Source organism: Patagioenas fasciata, chromosome 2, assembly GCF_037038585.1.
Source record: "Patagioenas fasciata isolate bPatFas1 chromosome 2, bPatFas1.hap1, whole genome shotgun sequence".
Lineage (NCBI taxonomy): Eukaryota > Metazoa > Chordata > Aves > Columbiformes > Columbidae > Patagioenas > Patagioenas fasciata.
In genome coordinates, this window is record NC_092521.1 from 168,147,433 (window position 1) to 168,173,780 (window position 26,348).

Here is a 26,348-nt window from a genome sequence, read left to right on the forward strand (position 1 = left end):
AGTCTACTGCTCTTCCTAAGCAATGATTTCCTGATGGGATATCACTCTCTTCTCAGGTGTTGGGACTTGAGTGCTGGCAATTTAAAATGGATCGTTCAGGTGCCCATCCTGGCATCTATCGTGGTGAGTACCGGCTGTTTGCAAGGAGTGGGAGGCAGTGCCTCTGGTCGGGGCAGGCTCGTTAACCTGTTAACCCAGCTCCTGCATTAATTGTGTGGAGTCTTTGTATATCCACTTTAAGGGCCTTATATTTCACCTGTCTATAAGTTTGATAGCTGCATACAGCAGAGGGGTTTACAAGCAACTTCACGTTTTTGTCAGGAGAGAAGAGTCACATAGGGTTAAAACCCTAAAATTGTTAATGAAACAAACATTCAAGCTGATATTTCCAACCCCTAAGATACTGGAAACCCTGTGGTTCTCACCAGGTATCTCTAGAGGTTTCTGTAGCTGGTCCAAACCTTTTCCTTGGGTGTGTTTCAGTGTCAACAGATTTCAGCTGATAAAAGCTTGGGATACCTCCAAGATGTGGATGAGTGTTAAACCATCCCAGTTATGATCTGACATGACGTTAATCACTGATGGGTGATCACTTCAGCCCCCAGCCAGGAGCCAGAGGAAACAGAAAGGGTATAAGTAACATTATCCAGAGACAGTACTCATCTCTCAGAAGCCAGAGAGGTCATTATAAGACGCGATTATCTGCACAAGGGGAATTCGGTGTCTAGCTGTGTGTTTTCTTGGGCTGGGTCTTAATTAGCTAGAGAACCTGTTTTCACAGTTTTCATGAATTACCCTCTTTCCTCTCTCTGTCTTTCTCTGTGGTTCTCCTTTTCTCCATATTCTGATCGTTAGATGAGTACATGCAATAGAGCTTTTCTACTCCCACATATCCAAGTCCCCCTTTACATTCATCCACGAGTAGCTGAGTGGAGTAAGAATCTCTCTATAGTCTTCAGGTGGTTTTGCATCAAGCTCTACATACTTCTTTCTGACTCACAAAGCAGGAGGCCTTGGAAGATGATCAGTGTGGGTGAGAAGAAAACCAGACCATCTGCATATAAACAGTAGGAAAGTCTCTGAGGTGAATATGCTCATCTGTGCAATTAGGTGAGCTGCTTTGCAGTTGAGGTGGGTGTTTTCTTCTTCATCAGAATTTCCTTTTGGTGGAAATTCTCCACCTGGCTCTACCAACTAGTTCTGCACCTTGGAAGAAACGAATCACCAAGCCCACACCACACTGTGGTCATTGGAAATGAAATAGTAAGATGGAGAAGAAAGTTCAGATAGTTCAACCAGATGAATGCCAGCAACCCCATTGCATTTAATTTAAAGGCCAATTAACAGAGGAGAAAGAGCTCAATTGAGATTCGTCCTTGTAAAAATAATGTTTCTCCATGAGGCTCTGCTGTGCTTGTACCCTGGCTGTTTGCAAATGCAGCTATTTATCATGCAAAAATATTCTGTGGGTTGTTTCTGTTTAATTTCTGTGGGTTCATATTGTTCACTTGGCTGCCTGTTCAATTCCCACACTGGCTGGTCATGTTGCTGGGCTAAGTTTTGCATTTTCTGGACATACTTGCAGAGAATTTGAAGGCTGAGGGGCTTAAAATCCCTCCACACTGCTGCTAACATTGATCTTACTCAGTGGTCTGGATTTCTTTTAAAGCTTAGCACGTGTTTCAGCTAGTCAGAGGAGTTGCCCTTCTGACTGTGATAAGGTTGGACATCTTCAATTTAGCAGATAAATGCAGAACAAGATCCCACTTTTGAGCCTTTGAAGCTAGAAAATCTCATATGAGAAACAAAGCCTGCCTTTTTTTTTTTCTTTCCCCTTTCATATTGGTTTCCAGCTAAAGTGAATTACATGCCCCCAGGCTGTGTGCTTCTCTGTATTTCGGTCTCTCCATCCCCCCCTTATAACTTTTGTGCCAGTCAGTAAATTCCAACCAAATGTAACTAAGGGAATGGGGTTGCATGGATGTTAAATTCCCACAAACCTCACGAAAACAGTCAAGTAGATATGAGAGAGAAATTCCACTAATACCCCTTCAAGCGAAAGGGTGCAGAGCGACCTTACCCCCTGTTTAACACAGAGGAGAGCTGTTCAAAATGAACTTGCACCTCATTAAAGGAGAAGGAATCCAAGCACAGAAGACAAAGACATAGAAAACCAGGCCGTGTTCATTCAGAGGCTCAGGGAACTACTTGTTTTAAAAGTGAGGATAATTAACCATTGGAACGACTCACCATGGTTGTGGTAGGATCTCCGTCATGGAAACATTGAAACCCAGAGCTGCTATAGCTCAAACAAAAACGAATACAAGGAGGTCTTATGGACTGAGTTTTGCAGGAGATCAAACTAGAGGTTTGCAATGATCCTTTCTGGCATAAAACTATGGGCCTGTGTGTGGCATAGTAATTTTTTTCCTTGTAATGCTGCTATCCTGGCACCTGAGAAGTTAAACGACTGCTGAAAGCCTCCAGAAAAACTCATAGGCCTCAGTGTTAGCCCAGAAACATGGACCTGCCCAGTGCAGCCAGTTACACAATGGTTTTGCTTGCGGTCTTCCCATAGTCCCAAGAATTGGTTTGTTTGGGACAGCAACAAATACAATCCCATTCCCAGGGAAACCAATCTCTGAAGAGCCCAAAAAATCCCCCGAACATCCCCCATTTTTCATCCCTGTTAAGTGGCAGCGTAGCCATGAGATGTTGCCGTTGCCTTTTGCTGCATGGGTCATCATGAGTATGTTCTTGTAGTTTAGTTGAGGAGCTCGTCACAGGATGGGTTCATAGATGTGACTCCCTGCATAGGAAGTAGATATTAAATCTTTACTGTCCTCATCTGGTCCACACTAAACATTCCACCAGAGGGAGAGTTAGCAGTAGATACACGACAAAAATTTTGCAATTATATTGCCCTTCTGCATTCTTGATCTGTCATGTCTAGTTAGGTCTAACTCTATGTCTTCATCATGGTGCAGTTTCCTTGCTTTTCTTTCCTGTTACGTGTGGAAATGTGGAAAGGCATCTTACTAATGCTTCTCTTAGCCTGAGGAGATGTTAATCTCTGGTGGACTGCAAGAGACAAATATAATCTAGTTTCATTCCCTGGACCCCAAACTAAGTTTGTGAGGTTTGTGAGGCCATGAAAATGACCCATATCACTGTATGAAGTTTTTACAAAAGATGAAGTGAAAAATACTGAGAGCTGTCTGTAGTCCATACCTCAAAATGCTTGGTAAGCACTGTGTATATGTTGATATCATACCCAGTTATCAGGTGTCTGCTGGGCTGGTGAGCTCAGATGTAGGTGTTTCCACACAAGATGCCCACACTTTGACAGAGAAAGCTATTCCCTGCTCTCTATCAACCATCCAGGTTAAACACAGCTGACCAGATCCCACCAGACACTTGGTCTTTCCTGTGGACCTCACCCTATCCACAGGACAAGATCTTTCAGGAGGAATTTCATACACCTCATGACCAGGTCACTGCGTCCCACAGCCCCTTGACTCATCTTGGGGAAAGCATTGACTAAACAAGCCTATCATTGTCTGAATATTTTTTAACAGTTATCCTTATTTTTCCCCCCACCTCTTCCAGGTAAATTTTATTCTTTTTATCAATATTATCAGAGTCCTAGCAACCAAGCTACGAGAGACGAATGCAGGGAGGTGTGACTCAAGACAACAGTACAGGTGCGTCAAATACCCTCTCCATCTTTTGGGAGATGTCAAAGTCTTTGTTTCATCCCCTTGACTTCACAGGGAACCCAGGGTGATTAGTTCATAGTGTCTACACTGTAGACACCTAAAATAAGGTGACAAGAATACCGTCCTCCAAGTTTGATAATGCAGAATGAATCAACAGCAGTTTAAACATCTACTGAACATTTCAAATCCAACCTGGGGTACCTGCCTCATGGGTTAAAGAGAAGAATTCGGTCTCTTCAGCTGGTTTGGAAGTGACTATGCTGGCCTTGAACCAAGAGCACAAAAATAAAAGCATTGCTTATGCTGTTGAAGCCCCTAAAACTTGTACCGATTTATTTATTTCAGTTTATTTCCCTCCTGTGCTTTGTAAAACTTGTTAAATCTGTCCTTCAGCGGGTGTTTCAGCACTTTTGCTGAAATGAGGAAAAAAAAAAAGGTTCCTGACTCCTTGCTGGAAATCTGGCGTTTCCTTGTTTGTTTTGTTTTCCGTTGTTCTGCCAGCTCTGGTCTCTTGATAATTTAGTATATTTGTAGCATGGTCAAAATTGGACAGAAAAAGCAGATTGCTGAGACACCTCGGCTGCTTGAGAGCTCCTGAGGCTTCTCATAATCTCCTGAGCTGGACTGACCAGCATGACACATGGAGAGCGAGGAGAGCAGAATGATTTAGTCTACAAACCATGAGCTCATTGCTACCATCTCACTCTCCAAACACAAGATGTTTCATCTGATGCAGGAATGAGATTTGGCAGGAAAACACCTCTCCATTTTCCTTTGCTGCCCTGTCAGGGCTCTGATTTATCTATTTGTTTATTTCTCCCTGGCTGAAGCTTGTTATTATGGTTTGGATGAGGCCTCCTCCTTTTAATGTGTTAAATTCCCTCAGTGGTTTCCAGTTGCTAGACAGACAACGTACCAGGTCTTTCTGGTGGTGATGTCTGCCCTTCTCAATAATTACCTGCACTTGGTGACTTGCTGTAACTCTTGGCAGAAGGTTTAATCCTCCAATTAGCATCACTTCCAGGCATGGCTGGTTCCCTCAGGAGCAGACCCAGCCAAGTACTCAGGATTGTATTGTACCTTCCCCCGGTCCCCAAAGTGTCTCATGCTGAGATGGAGCTGCTTTTTTAAACAGAACATTTAAACAGCCCCTCCTAAGAGTCTTCACCTCCTGCTTACCCCATAATCCACCACGTTCTTCCCCTCGATACATAGAACAATTCTGCTCCTAGATGGACATCCCTCTCCACCAGCCCTGCTCATTGCACAGGAGGCACTAACCCAGGCTGGACATTTGTGTCTTGACTCAATGAGCAATTCGAATCACAGAATGGTTGATGTTGGAAGGGACTTCTGGAGGTTATCTAGTCCAAACCCCACTGCTTAAGCAGTATCAGCTATTCTAGGTTGTATAGGACCATGTCCAGTCATTGTCATCTGAAGCAGAACCATCCTTTAGGGACAAGGGGATTTAGTGCCAGAGGCTGAGGGCTGGAAGCAGCAGTGCATATTTCTTCCCAGTCACCCTTCCACCCTCTTCCCATGATCCAGACCTAAAGCTATGGATGGCCTGAGACTGAAAAAAAGATCCCTTAGTGTCTTCATCTCCAGTAGCTACAACAGCATCATATGGGGACATGCATGTGAAGAGGGTTGGACTAGCACATCAAAACATGCTGGAGGATGGACTGGGTTGTGTCACATCTCATAAGGAAAGCAACAGTTTGAAATTGCAGATGGACACAGGGCCTGCGTAAATGTAAGGTATCCAAAACTAGTCAAGGGGATGTGTAAGCAAGAGCAAAATTAGATGCAACTTGTGCCCAAGGTATGAGGTAGACAAGCCTGGGAGGTTCACTCCATCAACTAATTTCCTCTGTGTCTTTCTCTTTCCTTATTGCTTCAGGAAGCTGCTGAAATCTACCCTCGTCCTTATGCCTCTGTTTGGCGTTCACTATATTGTTTTCATGGCTATGCCATACACAGAAGTGTCAGGGATTCTTTGGCAAATTCAAATGCACTATGAAATGCTGTTCAACTCTTTCCAGGTATTGTAACTGTTAAAGAATGGGGGTAAATAATGAAAATTTAAATGGGCAGAGGTGGGAAATGGGAGTGCAAAGTTGTCTTTGGAAGAAAGGCTCTTTTTACGATACATCAGATTTCATTTACAAGGTAATTGGACGGTATTTTAGCATCAAGCATGATTTGTGTTTGCAAAACAACATATAAGGGCCCAATGTGTCCAAACAAAACAAAATGTTCCTGTTGAAAGATAACTTGTCCCACAAAATAAATTTGTTTAGATCCAGATTAGATGTAACCTGATAGAGATCCACAGAGACATGTTACTTCACACCAGCTTCCAATCTGTTTGTCCCGAGTTGTCTTTCAGTCCTGTTAATGGATTCCTTAGTTCTAGGTTTGGGTAAAAGGCAACTTCAGTTATGGGGCTGGTCCTCTCTAAGACACAGCAACAAGAACATGGAACATTAGCTTTCAGCTCTCACGCTATTACCTTTCATCATGGTTGACAAACATGGATGATGAAAAGTGGACGGTAGGTCTGGCCAGATGGCAGTTTAGAGAAACTGTAGAGGAGATGAAGACCAAGCTTGCATTCAGATACTTCCACAATTCCTGATGGGTGAAGTTGGGATAAAATAGTGGGTGACCTCAGCAAGAGCTGGGTAAACTATTGGCCAACAAAAAGATGTGGATGATATGCTCACATCTGAATTCCTTTGCTGAACCCACTCAGCCAGTTCTGCTCCACGTGCAACCAGCGATGGAAGAATCTCATCAGGGTTATCTTTCACTCTCCCATCCTGCATCAGGATCAGCTACATGTAAAAATCCAGAAATATTTATCCAATAAGTTCATAAATTCCTCAGTGAGGTAGACTCTACCACCCTCTCAGGCATCCATCACTGTCTGAGAACATCTGCAAAAGATTTGGGGACGAAAGTAGACCTGTTAGCTAAACCATGACCCAGAGGGTTTATAAAGTCTATCTACTTTGTCGATAGTCTGCAGGGAGATGTTTGTTTATCCATCTCTCATGCAATACTGAAAAATACAAGGTTTCTTAAGCATATTATATAGAGCTTATTATGAATATCATTGATTTCATAAGAAAACAGGGATGCTGGGCAGTGCCATCAGGAAAAAGATATTCATGTGCAGCAAGAATGACATTAATGTGTTTTTTCTTCTTCCTTCTAGGGATTTTTTGTTGCCATCATATACTGTTTTTGCAATGGAGAGGTAAGACATCGGCTTCATTATTTCCCTCCTTCATTGGGTTAGTTCCAAACACAGCTGGATGCGGATGCTCATCAGCATATCCTCACTTATTCTAGAGTCTCAACCTTGTTTGGCACTCAATGAAAGATCTGTCAGTCCACATAGAAAGTCCATACCCTTGGTTTTGGTCATGTAAGACTTCCAGGTCAATATGTCACCAATAAATGAGTTACTAGAAGTAGATAATATGGGAAAAAAAAAAAAGCAAGCATTGTTTTTCCTTTTCCGAGAACAAGTGCTATTTAGTGCTGCTTAATTTCAGATTCGTGGCAAAAAGAAAAGTGGACTGATAGAGTAGCTACATAACCAGCAAGCTCTTTCGATTATCCAGGCTTTTTTGACCTTTTTTTCTTTTTCCAGAGTGACACTCTTTAATGTATTTGTCTCCATTAATTCCCCCCATGGTTGCAAACTAAGAAACTAGATGGTTAGTGGATGCACACCGGGAAAGAACAGAGCTACTTTCATGGCCCAGCATATGGCTGTCTTGACCTAAGTTGATGGATTTTAAGGGGCAAATATGTTTCTTACATTCTGCAGGATCAAAACTGAGATGAATTCCATACCATAAGGGGAATTGATCTCATCCCAATTTTAGCCATCTAAGTCAGCTAACTCATTTCTAGAGGAAATTTCTAGAGACTCAAGCACCTCTGAAGGTGTTTCATCCCATTTATACATGATGCTCACGGTACATTGAGATGACTCACTCCTGGATGTGCTGCTCACTGTCCATTAACCCTTAGAGAGAGTTAACCCACATTTTCAGTTCCATTTTTCCAGCCATTCAAGTTTCACAATGTCAAATAATTCATTTGGAAAGCGCAGATTTAATGTGAATTTACTGTTCTTTCCAATTTCACTCCCAAAGAGTTCCTCACCCTTTCTCTCTGTGGATACCACCTTCTTCTGATACTCTGCCTCATTCTCCTCCCACTCATGCTTTTTTTTCCCCCTCTTGTCTGTCAGGTCCAAGCAGAAATAAAGAAGTCATGGAGCAGGTGGACATTAGCACTTGACTTTAAAAGGAAAGCACGAAGTGGGAGCACAACCTACAGTTATGGACCAATGGTTTCCCACACCAGCATCACAAATGTAGCCACAAGAGGGGCACTTGCCCTCCATCTCAATACGAGACTTATACCAGGGACCCTCAACGGACACCGGAATTTGCCAGGTTATGTAAAAAATGGGTCGATTTCTGAAAACTCCATGCCTTCTTCTGGACCAGAGCAGTACAACAAAGAGGAGGAGTACCTGAATGGCTCCGGGCTTTACGATGGAGACAGACCCACAGTACTTGTTGAAGAAGAAAGAGAGACAGTGATGTAAAGAGAGGAGGAGAAAAAAAAAAAAAATGAGCAAAAGGATGAAAAAGTTTCCTGGAGAGCATTTAGTGGGCAAAAGAATATCAGGCCACGCATGGGATGCCAAGGGTTTCCATACAGTTTCTCTGCTCTGTGGAACGAGAGGTTAAGTTATACGGGAAAAAATAAGCGAGCCACTGATGTGGCCAGCTGTCAATCGCATACATTTACCCAGTGATCTAAGTCTCCCTGGTGTTAATTAACAGAGGCAGGGCTATCGAGACACATGAGCCTTGCTACCTGCTGAACAACAGAGATACTGAGAGTTCCCGACGGAGGGTTGCGAAGCAGCACGTGGTCCTTGGACCTCTCGGAGAGCGTGGGCAGCCAAGGAGGATGGGAGTCTCACCCAGAAAAACAAGAGTCTTGCGGCAACTGTTCGGTGCCATCTTCTTGTGAGGGTACAAGCCACCCTGGGCATCAGCATCTTCAGTTTGGTTTGCTCTTTCCCTGTAAGGTCTGCCTGGTAACACACACAACACCGCCTGAGCCCCCGTGGGGTGGTAGGTGCCCGTTCTTGTAGACAAAGAGCTCAACGTGGGACAGCTCAGTACAACCGGCGGCATGTTCTTCCCTTGGGCAATCTCACTCTTCGGCAAAACAGCCCTCTGGGGTGGGCAGGGTTAAGAGCTTGTGGTTGCTGGATGCAGGGAGGAAACTATTCTACTTTCCCTGACCTGAGTCCCAGTAGCAAGCCAGAAACCAGTGCAATTTTAGGATGGAAAATGTGGTTATCAGAATGTGCGATGTTTTTGTTCCTCCAGATGCAGCAGTGGAGAGGGGCCCACCAAGTGGGCTGAGGCAGGGTGGGGAATTTGCAGATCTTGGGTATGTGTGCTCGTGTGTGTGTGTGGCTAAAATCAGAGAGCAGCTAACTCAGCCTTCCCTTTTTTGTGGATGCTCATGGAAACAGGCTTTGGCCATTTTTAAACCTCTAAATCACTTCTCATTCTCCCCTTCGAATTTTCGGTTTCTTATTAGTCCAAACCCTCATGAGGATAAAGACTCCTTCAAAAATTTGCCTGTATCACCCACAAGCACAAGCTGCTGGATACAGCCAAGCAAATCTACCTTCATGAGATCCAAAGGCAATATTTGTTGGATAGAATCATAGGGATTGTCTGTGGATGGTCTCCCTCTGAACATCTTCTGAACTTTCCTATTCTTTATGGTTTCGTCACACAGACACATATGCACACCGGGTTAGACTCTTAGCTGGTGTAAACAAGTGTAAATTCAACCAAAGTCACTGAGTTGGCTGAGAAATGCTCATGTGAGGAAATGTTATTGTGTTGCTTCTGAAGGGAAGTGCACAAGGAAATGTCTCCTTCTTACAGGAAGGAGACCAGGAAATATTTTCTCACTGTGCAGAGTTTCCTTTGGTTTTTGCAGGGTGTGACAAAAAGTAATTTTCTGACATGCCTCATGCCATCAGCAGCAACAAAGAGGTATCAACCTCCTTGGCCAATAGTGCATAGTGCTGGGGTCTTTTCACGCCAGCTGAGTATCCTCTGAAGGGTCTCTTCCAGTTTCAAAGCATGACGCAGAATCTCCCAGAGGTGGGAAATTAGGAACAGTAACCAAATTTCCTATTGCAGCACGTGTTTCCCCAGAGGAAGGACTCTGGTTGAGCGGGTCTGAACTCTCTCTTCAGCCCGTCACAACATCAATATTCCCTTGCTGCAGTCCAGGAGTCAGCTCCTTCATGGTGCTTTTTTTCTTATGTCTTCTCTTCCTTCTTGACAAGTTTCTAGTATCTGAAGCATTTTGACCTCACCTGGCTGTTACTCAAATGGAATAGGAAAGAGATATTGGGAGAGTTTGAAGGTGGGGTCAATGGGACAATCTACTCTCCATCCTGATCCTTCAGATGCAGCTGCTGGGTCACATCAAACAGCACTTCAGATACGTGTCCAGTCAATGCAATCAGCTGGTCTTCTGAGGGTAAATTAAGGACTAACTTCCCTTAAACTCTGAAGGAGGTCAGGAAGAGTAGTTGGGATCTTCACTCTGTTTTCTGTGTCCTAGATCTTCTTCAAACAGCCTCTTGGGTTAGAGCCTGATCCAAAGCCTAGTGAAGTCAAGGAAAAAGAAAAAAACCCTCCCCTAAACATCTCTGGGTTTTGGATTCAGACCCGTTAGGCGATGTAGTGGCTGAGAGGCAGTCCTGTCAGGCACTGAACACACATGTCCAGAGAGATGGTGGATGAACCATCCCTGGAGACATCCCAGGCCAGGCTGGACGGGGTCTGAGCAACCTGAGCTGGTGAAGATATCCCTGCTCATGGCAGGGGGGGCACTGGATGAGCTTTGGAGGTCCCTCCCAATGTAAATTATTCTATGATTCCATGAGTAGGTCTTTAAAAGACAGTATTTATTTATGGTGTTCTTCAATTTTTTTCTCTTTTGTTTGAATCATTAAAATAAGTCAAAACTCATCCTAATTTTCCAACAAATGGCAGCTATTGTAATGTCAGATTTTCGAAGAATAATCTCTTTTTCATGCTCCCTTATTGTTGTTGTTGTTGTTACTCGTATACCAATAGCATTACAGAGAAGTTGAGTAATCCTGCAGGAGTCAGTTCTAGTGAAAGTTTGGCATGGAGAGCTACACAGTTCTGCAGAAATCTGGGTCAGCCCAACTACGCTCACTGACCACCTTTTCCTCACAGATGCTGGTGTGGCTTCTGGAGGCAATCGAGGAGGGCAGAAGTTATTAACAGTTGGCTATCAGAGTGTGTACAGCTGCGTTATTCAGCATCTCAAATCGCTGAACCACCGATGAGAGAGAACACTGAATATGTTGGCTCTTGCTTTCCACCCTTCCAGAAGTACATTGTGCTTAAATCCTGCCAAGTAGATGCAATAACCCTCCCGATTTTCCCACTCAAAGATATTTCTTGGTATCATTTCACTGCTGGAACAAAGAAAGAAAAAAACAAACACCACCAGTGAGTCACTATTTGCTTGTGTTTGTTACTGAGATCTCAAGATTAATGGAATGTTTGACAATCACTTAGCGAATTTCAAGGAATTACCAAAAGCCACTAAATTATTTATAAACAAATATAACACTCCTCATAAAATGCAGCCCTCACTGAAATGCATTCATCACTGGATTATTTAGTATAAATGTCTAAAAACTGTTGCTAAACATAGATAAAAATTACGTGCACAAGGCATGTGCAGGGGAAGAAAACTTTTCTTAATTCTTTCAATTACAAATCATACATAACAGATTTTTTTTTCTTGGGTGTTCACATTCATAAATAACACTCGAGCAAAAATTGTGACAATGCTGATACTAAAACAGGGGAATAATTCTGCCATTAAGGCATGGCAGACTAAATGTTTGTCAAAGCCTGTTCCTATCTTTCCCGAGCTGATCACAAACTCTTAATTGAGTGTACGGGCTACGATCCAAGTTAGAGATCCAAGGATATCCTTCAGTGATTTTAGTGAGGAAGGGGTCAAACCTGTGATGTCTAGAAACATAGAAGAAACCATCATTTGCATGGTTCTTAGTCAAAGCCTCTAGTTCAAAGTGGAGTCACCTCCTCTGTCTCCATCACCAAGAGATGCAGCCAGTTCTCAAGGACAGTTTACCCCCATCCAAATGTCTGAGTCCACCTTGGGTGACAGTTCCACTCCTGTCTGATTTACTAGTGCAAATGTAGCCCCTGAAGACCACAGAAAACAGAAGCCTGGTGAGATGAGGATGCATTTGTCTGTGAATCATCCAGTGACCACTGCAAACCCTGCAGGCGGGACACGGTTTGTGCCCATCTTGGTTCAGGTCCAACATGGGATGGTGGAGCAAAGAGAGCAGATTGCTTTGGGGTTGGAGTGCAGCAAACAGGCAGAGAGAGACTTCCTCAAGTTCACTTCAGGGTGGAGGCAAAGGTCTTGAGGAGCTGGTTGCCTGTATTTTTGTAGTTTTCCCTCCTCCATAGTGTCATCTTCGTGCTTCTTCCCATCCTGTAAAGCAGCTGGCAACACTCAGGAGTCCTTATAGACCTTCCCAATTCTCTTCCAGCTGACTGGCTCACATGTGGAGGAATCTCCTTGCCCACTTTTTGGATGGATGTCCTCTTCTCCAGCACCACAGAGATCTTGGGTTTGGGCAGGGAAACTCAATGCCTGGCAGGTTCATCTCATCATAACATCCCAGCACCTCTTCTCTTCCCACACACAGCAGCACAGTTGACTTTTCCTCTTGAGTTCTTCCTACTTGATCAACCTCTTTTCTGAATGGACACAGAGCTGTTAAATGTTCCTCAGCCTTGTGCGTCAGAAGGATGACCTTTGGCAGCAACCTTGTCATTTCTGCTTGTCTGGATATGTGCAGACACATGTTTTTACACCTTCTATATACTGCTTGGTCTTGGTTCAGATGAGATCATGTCTTGTCCTATTCCTCATCATTCCTCAACATCATTTCTCCTTGTCTGAGACATATCAGAGCCAAATCAGTTCACAAAGGTCTCCCCAAATTGAACTCTTCAGCCAGAGATTGGCTTTGTCTATCTGTTTATGGGTAATTGGCTGAAAGTTGTAGAATATCAACAGTGCTGGTAAGAATTTTCCATTTTTTAAGCTGCGAAAATACATTAAGAGGGAAGCTCTCCAATTTTTACTCATCTTTACTGTTTTGACGAACTCAGCAGCCTGCTTTTTAAATTTTAGAATCTGATGTTTCAAAAAGTTCAGATGCTTCAGTTATAGGTGGGGTTGTCTTGCTTTTTCACTGGTTGAATGTTCTGCACGTCTTCCACCTGGGAAGCTCCAAGCAGAACTACTGACAATGAGGACAGTGGTCAGTATATGCCTTAACTCATCTGAATATCTCACTGTGGTCAATGACTCTTTCACCCAAGACAGGACTGCATGAAATGAGAGAAAGCGCTTTAAGAACTGATCTTCTAGGTCAAATTTTTAATGTGCAAGCTTCATTCTGAACAGGTTTGCGGTTTGGTTATTTTTGTTATTATTTTTACTGCTATTGCTGGTGGGCTACCATGTTCTAAAAAGTAAACAGAGGATATATATGATATCCCTGGGCAGCTATAGAGCTTTTCAAGCAACCAGTGTGATTTTCCAGACAGATGAGATTTTCTATCCCATTCCTCTGGGTGTCTTGAAATAATAATAATAAAAAAATATTAAATTGGAAAGGAAATGAGTTTCTGAAAGACCCTATAAATAAATTTCCATCATGATTGGCCATGCCTCCCTGGATCTGCCTGGAAAACATAATAGTTTATAAATCATATAACTAAAATAAAGAGCATGCCCATCTCTACAGACATCCATTGGAAGGTCATTCTCCCGATTTTGCCCATGGAACTGAAAGGTTGAACCTACCAGAAAGCAAATACTCTTGTTCCAAAGGAATATTTAGTTTTCAGCCAGCAATTCCTGCCATCTGTTTAAAAATTTTTGGGCTTATCCTTTTCTACCCAAAATGTTTTTGTGGCCTCTCATAAAATCAAACCTCAAGTTTAGCTCCTAATTAAAGGCAGGAGAGCAAAAGAAAGCAGGGGTGAGTTGTTGCAAAAACACATAATTAACTGAACAATACTAAAACATAACACCACCACTGCGATTCTAAAAAAATTACCTGGGATGTTCAGATTGAATTTGTTTTCATTCAGAAAAAAAAAAAAAAAGACAAAAGGGGAAAGAAAATAAATGCAGGTGGACACCTTTTTTTTCTCAATAATGCTCAGTTGGCTGGAAAGTTTGAGCCAGAAATCTGGTCTCTTGTGTTTCCGTGTGCTCCTTGGTCTCTCTGTAGGAAATCTCCCACAGGCCATTGAGAATGAGTTGGGATGGACATGCAACCCAGAACCCACCTTTGCCTATGACCAACTTCTGGTCATGTAAAGCTCAGAGACATCAAGCAATCTGGTGCTGAAACAGAAATACTGTTAATGTGCTTCATTTAGTTGTTAACCCCAAATTAATTTGCTGTCTGTATGGCAAGTCTTGTAATGGGCAAAGGGTGTCCTAGTCAGGGTGCTTCTTTATTCAGTGCTAATAGAAATCTTCACTGGCTGCTCTTTGGTCTGTTGGTGCTTCAGGACATTTTAGAGCAAGTATCTTCAACTGAGAGTCCAGCAGTTGAAGCTGGGACTGAGACGTGATCTTTTGGCAGTGCTGACTCCCATACACCTACTTCACCTGTAGCATTAGGCTGGGTGGTGGACCAGCAACCACTTCAGGTCTTTGAGGATGCTTGTCTCTAGTGGGTGGAGAAACCCACAAAAAAGGACACCAGCCAGGTGGCCAACCTTGCCCTCTATCTCAATCCCAAAGTAACATTGGTTGGAGTCCTTCTCTACCCTTAACCCCTTTTCACCAAACTGGTCCTACAAAACAACCCCAAAAACCTATTTAAAGAACTCGGTTAACCATTTCATTTTCCATTTTAACTGGATGCGGACTCAGGTGGTTTTTTATGGCTCAAAGCCAATCTCAGCTCTGTTTCAAAATGAATCCCGAGCATCAGGATGGGAACATGATTTGCTCAGATCAGCTGCACAGTGCTCTCGTCTCATCGTACCCATCACACCAGGTTCAGAGCACAGGTCCCCCAGCTGAGGCGGAAGGTCACTCTGTCAAATAGTCTTATATTTTACATGAAAAGGGCACTGAGAGCAAGAAAAGATTTCCTGTCTTTATGTCACACTTAAGAAGGATTATACACAATAGAATCGTAATTATAAGTTATCTTTTGTTTATTTTATCAGGTTCTGCTGAGTGCTCTGGTGTGGTCTGTTCAGTGTCTGGAGAAAGTTCTCTGTGGTGGACAGAAGAACTATAATCAGTAGACAGTCATTTGAAGCCAGTATCTATGGCAGGACAGTTAGAAACAGTCCTGATGTTGATTTTACATTAGCTGGCAGAAGGCAGGAGCTACTCCACTGAAGTAAATCGAGTTAACTCAGTCTAATGCCAAGGCAAAACAGATCTGAATCTAGACCACAGTTCTGGACTCACGTACAATTTGCATAATGGAATTAAAACAAAGCTTCCAACTCTAGCTACAAATATGCTCCGCTGAGAATTAGAGATCTGGCTTGCTATTTGGGATTAAATAAAAAGGCATCCGAGGCATTAGCTGTCACATAAAACAATCCCATTTTATCTGTTCCTGTCCAGATTATCCTTTTCTCCCCACTGCCATACACTGTGGTCACTTAGTCACACTCATCTGTTTCAAATGGTAGGGATTTAGCCTCATCCTTCTTTTCTATCCCATTTGTACATGAACTCAGATCCTCCAAGTTTTCATACTGTCTTCCAGGTTCAAGCCAGCCCCACAGTATACAAAGTTTAAGACAATATCAACATTTTGCCAGGACTTTGGAGGCAAGTAAGGAAAAGAATGTTAAAGGAGAGCATTAAAAGAAACATCAACTCAGGTTCCTCTGAAACCTTTCCCATGAACCAGCGAAAGGTTTGCAAACCTTGGCACAGTATTTCATCCTCCAACTGAACTCACTCATGTTTTGCTCATAGAAGATCTTGGGAACTCTAAAGCTCACACAATGTCTTTCCACTGGCTTGAGAAGGTCCACCGCTATTAAATATTCTTGTCATTTTAAGTTTAACATTCAGGTCTTCTCATGTAGTTCCTGCGTCTTTCTCTAGGTTGGTACATTACTGCTGCCCCAGGGCAAACTTGAAGAACTGTCCCTTGAATTTATGTTTTCATCTGTGGCATGTCATCATTACTGTACCCATCTGGGGCCATCTCCTCTCTGACCGCATCTCTTGGTGGCATTCAGACCTGACGGGCGACGATGCTGCTTTGGAAGGAAGCCAAAGGCAGCATTTGCAAGACCAGAATGCAACAAGCTTTGTCCTAATTCAGGAAGGATTTGCAAGACTCCAATGAGGCAGGGTAGTGTTGGAAATCAGCTCAGAGTCTGGCAGGGCCCAGGAACAGAAGAAAGTTATGGAAGAATTGACCCAGGTGACCATGAGTAATTAGGAAGTCTTATAAATTTGGTTTCTTTTCAGGCAGACCACCTATCCAGCACAGATTCGATTGAGGTGGTCTCTTGCATAGTTATGCTTTCTCGTAAATAAGGGATATCTTGAGAGAACAAATGGGGAAGTTAACAAAGTCAGCACAACTTCATTATCTTCTTCATCCTCACTGGCACTTTTCCTTTCTTTATTTCACCTGAAAAAAAAAAAAAAAGGGGTATATTAGAACAACCTCGACATGAGAACCTGGGATTCAGACCCATCTTGGGCTCCACAGAGTAGCTTCACTTCGTGACTGTAGCAATTGTTTTCCTGGCACATTAACTAAGGAATTTAATGGTATTTTATTATCTTCCTCAGACTGAGGGTTAATGATTCTGGGCTAGTGGTGTGATGTGCAACAATACACATGTGCTGGCATCAATTTGGGATGAAACCCTTACCCCATGAAAATCGACACTGAAATGTCTGTTGATTTCCATGGAGCGGGTTTCAGCCATAAAATATGAAAAGGGTAACGATTCAAATAAACTACCTCCCCTCTTCCCAAAACCTTACTTGCCACCCATATTTCAGAGTGGTTTTTTGCTTAAGATCAATAGCACTACAGGACCATCAAGAGGTAGAAGATGATCAGAGTGGCAGTCTCCTCTCCTGAAACGCTTCACAAGTGACAACATCAGGCTTTTGTATTGGTATCAGTTTCTACATGTGGGTATTTAGGATGTGGTAGATATTTGGCTAGAAAACAGCACGGGATTGAAATATTTGAGACAGGTGGGATTAGTGTGCACTGGGTTTCCAAAATGTCTGAGGCCTAGATCCTACGAAATAGTATCCGTGTGAAAGACTGCTTAAAACAAGCTTAAATGTGGTGTGTTCTCCAAACAGGTAGACCTCAGCTACCTAAAAGAGAAGACAAAACCAATGACTTCACCAGGGAAGAAGCATCTATTTAAACCAGAGCATTACGACACGCATAAGCCCTTCTAAATTTAAAGCTGGGTGTTTCTTGCCAAGCTACGCTTTTACCTTTTCATTTTTGATCTGTCTAAATTAATCATTCTTCTTTGAGGGCTGCAGGAAAGGATGAACGAGAACCATCTGTCGTTAGAGGTGAAATGTTTTAAAGGATGGGTCGCATGAGGTATAGCAGGTGGGAAATCAGGAAAAATCAGTTGGTGGCAGAAGAAGAAGGGCAAGCATAGTCAAATACCATCACCCAAACCCATCCCTGTGTTCAGAAACACTATGTCAGCCTCCTGCCATCTGCATGAGCTGGGGCATGCATGAAGAGACAGACCTGCTCCTAAAACTCATTGCTTCATCTCAGCAGCTTCAGGGTGACCCAGCCATGGTGGCCACCAGAAGTGGTGGGGTCTGGGCATTAGAAAAAGGACTCAGCCATTCCCAAAAATCTGCCAGGCTCTTCCCAGGGAGTCTGTTTTCGAGATCATTTCAAGCTCATTTTCTCTAGTCTGAGCCCAAGGCAAAGGAGCTGGGGTCTGTTCTTCCCCCTCCAACAAGAGCAGTTTCACTGAAGTGGTTTTTAAGACCCTATTTCACTTCAGAAGACGAACAAAACTGAAAAAAAAAAATAAATAAAGGACAAAACTGTGATTTCTTTGTGTGTGTTACTGGGACATTGCCTTGTGTGTGTCATCAGGCAGGCATTTGGTTTACATTCCTCCACTTCTGCTTTCTGTATGGACCAAAGTAATGAGCGGAAAAATGACAAACCACAGGTGTATGTAAAAGGGAATTGAAATAAAAAGAAACCTTTATTGATTCTCATGAAGTATTTCCTCTGTGTCTTTTCCTGCCTATACATCTCAGAGCCTTGGAAATCCTTCAGGGGAACCCTTAGATGGACATGGGCTGGGCATTCCTATGAGTTCATGAAGAAGTAGCTCCATGAGCTCCTCCAGTTCATTAAGGACACAGAGAGATGGCAGCGAGCTACATCTTCCCTTTGGGAAGACCTTACACAGGTTTGCTTAAATAGTCACGTAAGCTTGTGTGTGTCAGGAGCACCAGGAACGAACCTGGTCAGCACCCATCCATGCTTCGTGCTGGGCAGCAGCTTCTGGACACATGCTAATTCAACTGCTGGCAACCTTCTCCTTATGCGTGGTTTAGGTCTAACAGCTTCTTAATAAGAAAGCTGATTTACTGACGCTGAAATTTAATGCCTTTCCTCCCAGAGTTTAGTTATGATATTTATTTTGATGCAAGAACATGCTTTGCACAGGAAGAACTGGGCAAAAGTGCTCCTTGCCCCAACGTTTACCACGTCGCATACACTCTGCACATTTTCTGCTGCTTTAAATGGATAAACATTGGATTATTTGACCCAATTTCAGAAAGTACCCATGTCCCAGCAGTAAGGAGTGGGGACACTGCTCCCTAAAGGCAGTTGCACAAATGCTTGCTCCAGATGGACCTCCACAGGTCTTTACTGATAATTAAATGGGCTAGTGTATAGATTGTCTTCATCCCATTCATTGACTTCAACATCAGCATCAGATAACATCCAGGAGGGAGAACAATCACACTCTACAAGGTGTTGACCCTTATGGAACTCCTCACACTTCTCCCAGGGGGTGTCTACAGTATCACTTTGGTGTGATGCAGGAGCGACTCCCATCCCATTCCCATGGTTTATAAACAAGAAAGCTTCGCTCACAGGTTCAAACCTGAACTCTGGAGCTTGCTAGAGACAGGCCAGTTATAGCCCAAATCTTGGCTTTCAGACGGGCTTCCTTTCACCTAAATGAATAGGAACAGGACAGAGCACACCACAACGCATCCAGCTCCAGGTGTCCTGGCCCAAATTCTTCCCAAGCACAAAATAGGTGACTTCAAACACAACACAAGCTGGTAAATGACCAACCATGAGGAGAACAGTTGCTTAGGTGATCAATAAGAGTAAGTCTGAGCCTGCCCCTCATCTCACATTAAACCGAGCATTTTCTGCATCATTTGCATCAACTCTTCATGGAGTAAAAGGGTGCATGGCAACTCTCTGGCCATGGCCCTAAATATCAGCTGGATGAAGCAACAGAGAATCGCAGAACAAAACTAAAGCAGTGGCAAAAAGGTAAACTGGACAAATCACCCTTTTCCCTCTTCCTAGTCCCAAAGCACGGTGTGTGCTAGCTCTATTGTTCTCCTAGTGTGGCTGCAGTGGCTATTTTGAGGGATGTTCTCATGTCACCTGATACACTCCCGGTATCAATGTCATGAGGGACACCTCGTTCCATTCACAGCTATGTGATGCCTTCATCCAGCACGGCACAAACAATGCCGGGTGGTTCCCTGGAGCGTGAGCAAATGTTGCTCCCCGCAAGTATGAAATATAATCACAGTGAAATCCAACTGGTGGAGACCTTTTCAAGATGTCATCCCCACTGGCTAGACTGTTCAGCACTCTTTGGACCTCAAATCATTCCTCCTGTAGCCTTCCATACTCATTTAATCATTCCCAAACTAAATTATTTTAGAGACTCCACAACTAAGGACGCAACTTTTGTTATGCACAAGGCTCAAATTAGTGGCAACTCTTTCTTCCTGAAGTCCTACATGAGACTGGGGCCCTCCCATGCTCTGCGAGCTGTGGATTAAACCAATTGATGCCACCCACCCACACCCTGCATTGGTGGTTCCACAGCACCCAGCTGCTTTCTTCCCAGGCACCATCAACCAGAGGAAAATGTGACTTTTTGCACCATCCCGAAGGTTTCTGGAGTAGCTTGTGTAACAGGTTCACAATGCTGGGCTGCTGGGTACAGGTGAAGCAAGGGTAGCATGGGATGTTGGCATCTCCTATGTTGATGTCTAATGAGGTAGAATCGTTTTGGCCATGAGGCAGAAAGGAAGACGATGAGCACAGTGGGAAGTTTTCCTGCAGAGGACTGGTGGTGCAAAGAGCTGGCAGAACAAAGGTGAGCTGGGTGCATTCTGTCTGGAGTTGTGCTGAACTACGAACGTAACCTTCTCCCAGTGAGCTCCTAAGCATATCGCCAGATACTCAGCCAGTCTACTCCCACCCATACTGCCAGAAGTCCCACTGTTAAGGTTTCCCTCCTTCAACTCTTTTCTGCACTTTGAGCCAACAGTCCAATCCAGCCAGGGACAGATTATCATACAATCATAGAATCCTAGAGTGGTTTGCGTTGAAGGGACCTTCCAAGCTCATCCAGTGCCCCCCCTGCCATGACAGGGACATCTTCACCAGCTCAGGTTGCTCAGAGCCCGTCCAGCCTGGCCTGGGATGTCTCCAGGGATGGTTCATCCACAACCTCTCTGGCCCGCCTGGACCAGTGTTAGATTAGACCTAAATGCCTTTAGGTACAACTTAGATGTACCTGGAAAGGCAGGTAGTGGTGCTGCATCAAAGGCGCAAAGTAAATATAGATTGACATAAAAACGTGCATTTTTTTTTCCCCATGAGAAGCAGAAGTTTCAGTTTGCTGCTCACTGAGCAATTGGCAGTTCCTAATCTCTTCAGTTCTCTCTCGAAGAACAAAAACTTTGCAAAGAATTTTCCATTTCTCCCTGCTCCACTGAATGCCACAAAGATTAACAAGTAATATTAGCTCCGCAGAAGCACCTTCTTCTGCCCATGGAAAACAGAGGGCATCTAAGCAGCCAAACTTTGAGCAAGAAAAAGAAATTAAATCCAAACTATGTCTGTTTGGAAGCAATATCCCTTTGGAGAAGAGAAGGATTGATATCTGCCAAAGTGCTAACAGCTGGTTTTTATATGAAGTACTGTATAAATTTTCTGTAGAACGAAGACTGTATGCAACAATGGTGAATGATTTATCTGAAGCAGCAGGTGTATTGCAAACCACGTTTCAAGCTCCTTTGTGTGTGTGTGGTGAGGGAAGAGGGCTTCATCCAGTGGTAAATCGTGGCCACCTATGCAGTAGGACATGAGCCAACTAGGCTATGTGGTGAGTCTATCTGTAGTATATCTATCCCTTCCAGCATCAAAATAGCTCATGTAATACTTGTTGAATGTGCTTTATGGCCTGCTTGGGAGATAGCAACATATTTAAATCACTGTTGTAAAGCAGGAACCTGTAATTCAGATTTTTAAAGACCACTCATTTCTCCTTGATGCCCAGCTCCTACCAGTTTGAGAAGGAATGTCAATCTTGGTTTTGAAAGGCCTCTATCTCCTTCCAAGTCTCCCCCAATATTGCTGCAGTCCTTCCTCTCTCCTGAACGAATAAGCAATCCTGGAGGATGTCTTAGCTCACCAGAAAGGAAAGAAACCCCTGATATTGAAAACACATGAGATACCGTTCTTCCGAACAGAAAGGAGGGAGTCGTGTCTGAATGGGGGAGATATCACTGACCAGGTGCAAATCCAACTCTTCCTCATGGTTTTGTTCCTACCTACCAGGAGATAATTGCAGATACACTGAGAGTTCAGTCAGAAGACCATATCTACAGACAAAGCACTGTAGAAACCTGAGATGGGACCAAGAAAGATTTATCCCACATATGAAGTAAAATCTCTGAACATGAGAGTCCTGGAAGCATCATAGTACTGAGGTGAGATGAAGAGAGCAGGAGAAAGCATGAGGAGGAACTAAGTGAATTAACAACCAGGGTGAGTCCTCTGGAACAAGAAATGTTTTTAGCAAACATGAGCTTCTCAAAAATGTCAAGCATCTTTGATTCACTTACGCCTAATCCTGAGGAACATCTTGTTTAAATCACACACAACAGCACAGCCAGACCCTGCACACCAAGCAGACCTCCATGGGATGATGCTGATCTACACAGACACATCACAACTTCAGTTGGCAGGGAGGTGCTTAGGCTACTGTCTAGAATATGGTGTAGGTAAAGAGGGAAAAGATTTAAACTGGAAAAGGTCTGTGGCATGAAGCAAGGTTCTTGCTGGTGAATGTAATCATGGTAAAAGAGGGTAGAGTGAAGTCTTGCTGAAAAACTTCCTTGCTGATTTTAGAATCACAGAATGGTTTGGGTTGAAGGGACCTTCCTACCTTCCCAGTGCCACCCCTGCCATGAGCAGGGACATCTTCACCAGCTCAGGTTGCTCAGAGCCCCGTCCAGCTTGGCCTGGGATGTCTCCAGGGATGGTTCATCCACCACCTCTCTGGGTACCTGGGCCAGGCTCTCACCACCCTCAGTGTAAAAGATTTCTTCCTCATGCCTAACCTGAATCTCCCCTTTTTTAGTTTAAAACCATCATTCCTTGTCCTATTGCAACAGACCCTGTTCAAAAGTCTGTCCCTGTTTCTCACGGGTCCCTTTTAAGTACTGGTCAGTGCATTGTGAGCTGTTGAATACACTTTGGGGATCTTTGTCCCATTTTGCAGTGTGGAAGAGGTGCCTCCCTGCCCTAGAGCTCTTCTGTTGCCCCCAAAGGAAGACTGCAACGGAGCAGATACACCTGGAGGCTGAGCAAGTGAAGGCATTCACAGGAGATACACCTGGCAGCAGGACCTCAGATGTTCACAAACTGTATTAAGCATTTTCCTTTACATTTCCCCCCCTTGATTTTTCTAGACCTACCTCGCAGAGGTCCAATTGGACTAGGCACAGTCTGAAATTCCACCACCTTTTGTTTTCAACCTGGACCTTCACAGTTATGCTTCATGTCATGCAGCTTTAGTACTAAGAGAGGTGGGTGCAGGTCTCCCATGCGTTCCTCCATGCCAATGGTCTTTGACACAGGCTCCGCTTTGTTCCCCTCTCTAATAAAACCCCGGATCTTCTCTTCTGATTCCTGAATGAACCAGGCAAAGGTAGTTGTAGAGCTGGCTGGTTCACATTGGGGAGTATTTGGAGAAATATGCAGCACATTACTTTTTGTACTAATAAAACAGCAGCTGGTATTTTATTATTAAATGGCTTTTTTCTTCTTCCAACATTACATAGCTGGATGCTGATGCTGTCTGTACTTCCTAGATCTGTATCTACATTGTAAAATGTTATTTTCCTAAATGGAGGGTGCTGCTATTTCTGGTTACTTACAAGGAAATGGTTGTGACTGCCATGAATCGTGCCCTGGAAGTGAAGAAGTGAAATTAGGTAAACCAGACCACAGAATATAGAGGACCTTCAGAGTTTCTGTAGGTGACCCCGTTGTGTAAATTCACTCAAAAACTCATGAAACATTGCTTAAAATTAGCCAGCTTGCCTGTGCTCTTGATAACTGCTTTGGATCAACAATCCAGAGTCAAGTCTATAAAACATGATCTCCTATTTTGCTTTTTGGAAGAAAAAAGATCATATTATGTTTGACTTCAGGTTAGACTTGAGTCGTGTTTAGTTTTTCTCCACAGCCATGAAGACTGGAAATTTAATTTTGGTTTTGAAAGAAAGTTGGCTTCTCTGGTAACCACAGGACTTTAAGAGTGGAGTCCTGAGAGGAAAATGCCAGCGCTTAGGAAACCTGCAATAAACTCATAAGGGGAGCGAGAGTTATTTGGGGGAGTGTCTGGCAAGAAAAAGTTGAAGGGAAAGAAGACACGAGTCTAATCCAGAGGGATCCATCCAGTCCAACACAATTATTCTTGTTTATTATTGCGCACATTTTTCTAGCCAGCTCCTATCTGTCGGCGTGATGCCACTGAGTCCTAATCTGCACAGTGAGGAAAACACGTCTTTGTTACATTCTGAGTCATTTCCCTAGACAAAAGTATCTGAGTTTTCAGGGAACGGGGTCTTAAGTTTCTGCAAAGAAATAAAAAGTTAGACATCTGAAATGCTGCAAAAGGCACACTGAAAATATATCTTTCCCTCAGTCCCCCCAGCTACTTAGAGCAATGGTCGCCTTCTCTTGGATTCTCTTTCGCCTTCTCTTGGATTTAGCTCAGTCCTGCATTATTCATTCAACCCAACACCACCAAGATCTTCCTTTATCTTGTTACGGGTTTGAAGTGAAGACCGTTTCATAAATCTTCACATGTATCTGACATCTTCCTCGCATTCAGCATAAAAGGAGAAATCAACCCAAAATTCATTCCACACTGACAAATACCCACTGGGCCTCAGGGGCAGAAAGGTCTAATTTATCCTGAGTGCTTCCTCAAAATTCATTGGCTAGGCCAGGGCTAAATTCTGGTTAGAGGGGTTAGGTAGCAATGTAGGTGTTCAGAGGGTCCATAATTTATGACTACATTTCCCTTGACACTACTCAAAATTTAAGCAGGATGGGGAAACATCACAACCTCTCTCCGGAGTACAAGGCTGGGTGATCTTAAGCAAAGCTGCCCCATCAACATATCTTGGCCAGCCAGAGGCTATCATATCCCCACTAGGCTTCTTTTTAGCCCTGATGCTTTGCACAAGGAATATCTTTTCAGGGAGAAAGGAGCGCCTCTGGAAATTTTAGTGTGACACTCATGGTTGGTTATTACACCACGTAGGCAATTCCCTTGGGCGCATAAGCCACAGATACGGATAACCAGCCAACGTGAGGAAAACAGTGATATATACATGGGTAATGAGATTGGAAGCAGTTAAAGCAGTTTAAAGAAGTTGTTTACAGGGATATGAGGCTGAGGTGAAATGGCTTCAGCTCAGAATGAGACCTTCCTGGGAGTGTCAGAACGGCCAAATTCTTGGCCAAGGCTTTTGTGGTAGTCCATTAACACTAAGCCATCTGGTCCCTCTGTATATCTTCCCTCCTTATATCTTCCTCTCTCTACATGCATATATATAAATATATTCGTGTGTAAGCATATATACATAGGAAAACATACATATACACATCCCTCCATATATCATCTTAAACCTTAGACAGTTCCCTCCAAGAAGACCTGGGCCCAAGGAACCAAGAGGACACAATAGCAGGTGGCAAGTCTCGAAGAAGCCTATTATACATTTGTTACATACCTGTAGAATAATTTAGGTTGGAGAGGATCTCCAGAGATCATCTGGTCCAACACGTTGCTCTAAGCAGAGCCAACTTCAACATCAGATCCAACTTCGAAGTGTGTTCAACACCACGTTCTGTTGAGATTTGAATATCTCCAGGAATGGAGATTCCACAACCTCTCAGTCACTGTTTCATTTTCCTACCACTGTTAACATAATGGTTTTTTTAATTTATTTTTCTGGTATCTAATAATACATTTCTTGCAACTTCAATTGATTGTACCTCACCCTTTCAGCTCCCCTTCAGTTTTCAGTGTTTCTCATTTATTTTTACAGGGAACTGTTAAGAATAAACACTCTATTGGGAGGAGACTACAGGAGAGGTTTTCAGCAACCCAGAGCACCAATATCCAGTTCAGCTGACTGGAGGGGTCTCATCCATAGAATGCTTAAAATGTTTTTTCTGTAATGTTTATTCACTCTCATTGGTAGAATGACTATTATTATTGTATAATCATCACTTTCCTCTGAGTCACATTGAAGACGCAAGAAGAGCAGCCTGACACAAAGAAAGGAAAGCAAGCTCTGAGGAGGAATTATTTAGGGAAAGCTTTAGACTGGAGACAAGGAGGACAGAGAAAATATCTCTGCTTTACAATCAAGCTCCTTGCTTTTAACCATAAGAAAGAGATGCCACTCAAAATGAGTCCATCAGGGCCCTTCCTTGGGTTTGTCACTGTTCCAGGGCTTCACTTGTGTGAGCTCAGATGCCTTGAAGGACCTTGATATAGACTTCTAGAGACTTTTTCTTCATGGGGGGAGTCAGATCTCAGAGCACTTGGTGCCTCAGTGTACTGAGGGTATCGTGAGCAGAAGAGACTCCTGGAGACTCAAGTCATTGCTTACTTTTGCTTTTGAAGCACAGCGTGATTACAAAAACCAGCTTCACTCAGCACAGAGCATCCTGTCTCCAGTTCCTCTCATGCAAAAACAAACGTGAGAACCAGAAAACTTTAAAGGGTTAACAATTTTAGGTCAACCAGTTTCACTGAGCGTTGTCCCTTTGGTGAGGCCATTTCTCTTCATAGGCAA

The 26,348-nt window shown here is 43.4% G+C and overlaps 1 protein-coding gene across 4 annotated transcripts in view; it reads left to right on the forward strand.

The window, feature by feature from the left end:
* The window catches only part of PTH1R (parathyroid hormone 1 receptor), a 128,848-nt gene extending 110,659 nt beyond the window's left edge, over positions 1-18,189 (forward strand). For all 4 annotated transcript variants that reach the window (XM_071805437.1, XM_071805439.1, XM_071805438.1 and 1 more), the window contains 5 exons: positions 57-123; positions 3,610-3,704; positions 5,626-5,767; positions 6,946-6,987; positions 7,996-18,189. In XM_071805437.1, the coding sequence (XP_071661538.1) occupies positions 57-123; positions 3,610-3,704; positions 5,626-5,767; positions 6,946-6,987; positions 7,996-8,358 (709 nt within the window). In that variant the 3' untranslated portion in view covers positions 8,359-18,189. The remainder of the gene's footprint in view (positions 1-56; positions 124-3,609; positions 3,705-5,625; positions 5,768-6,945; positions 6,988-7,995) is intronic.
* Positions 18,190-26,348: the final 8,159 nt, after the last annotated feature.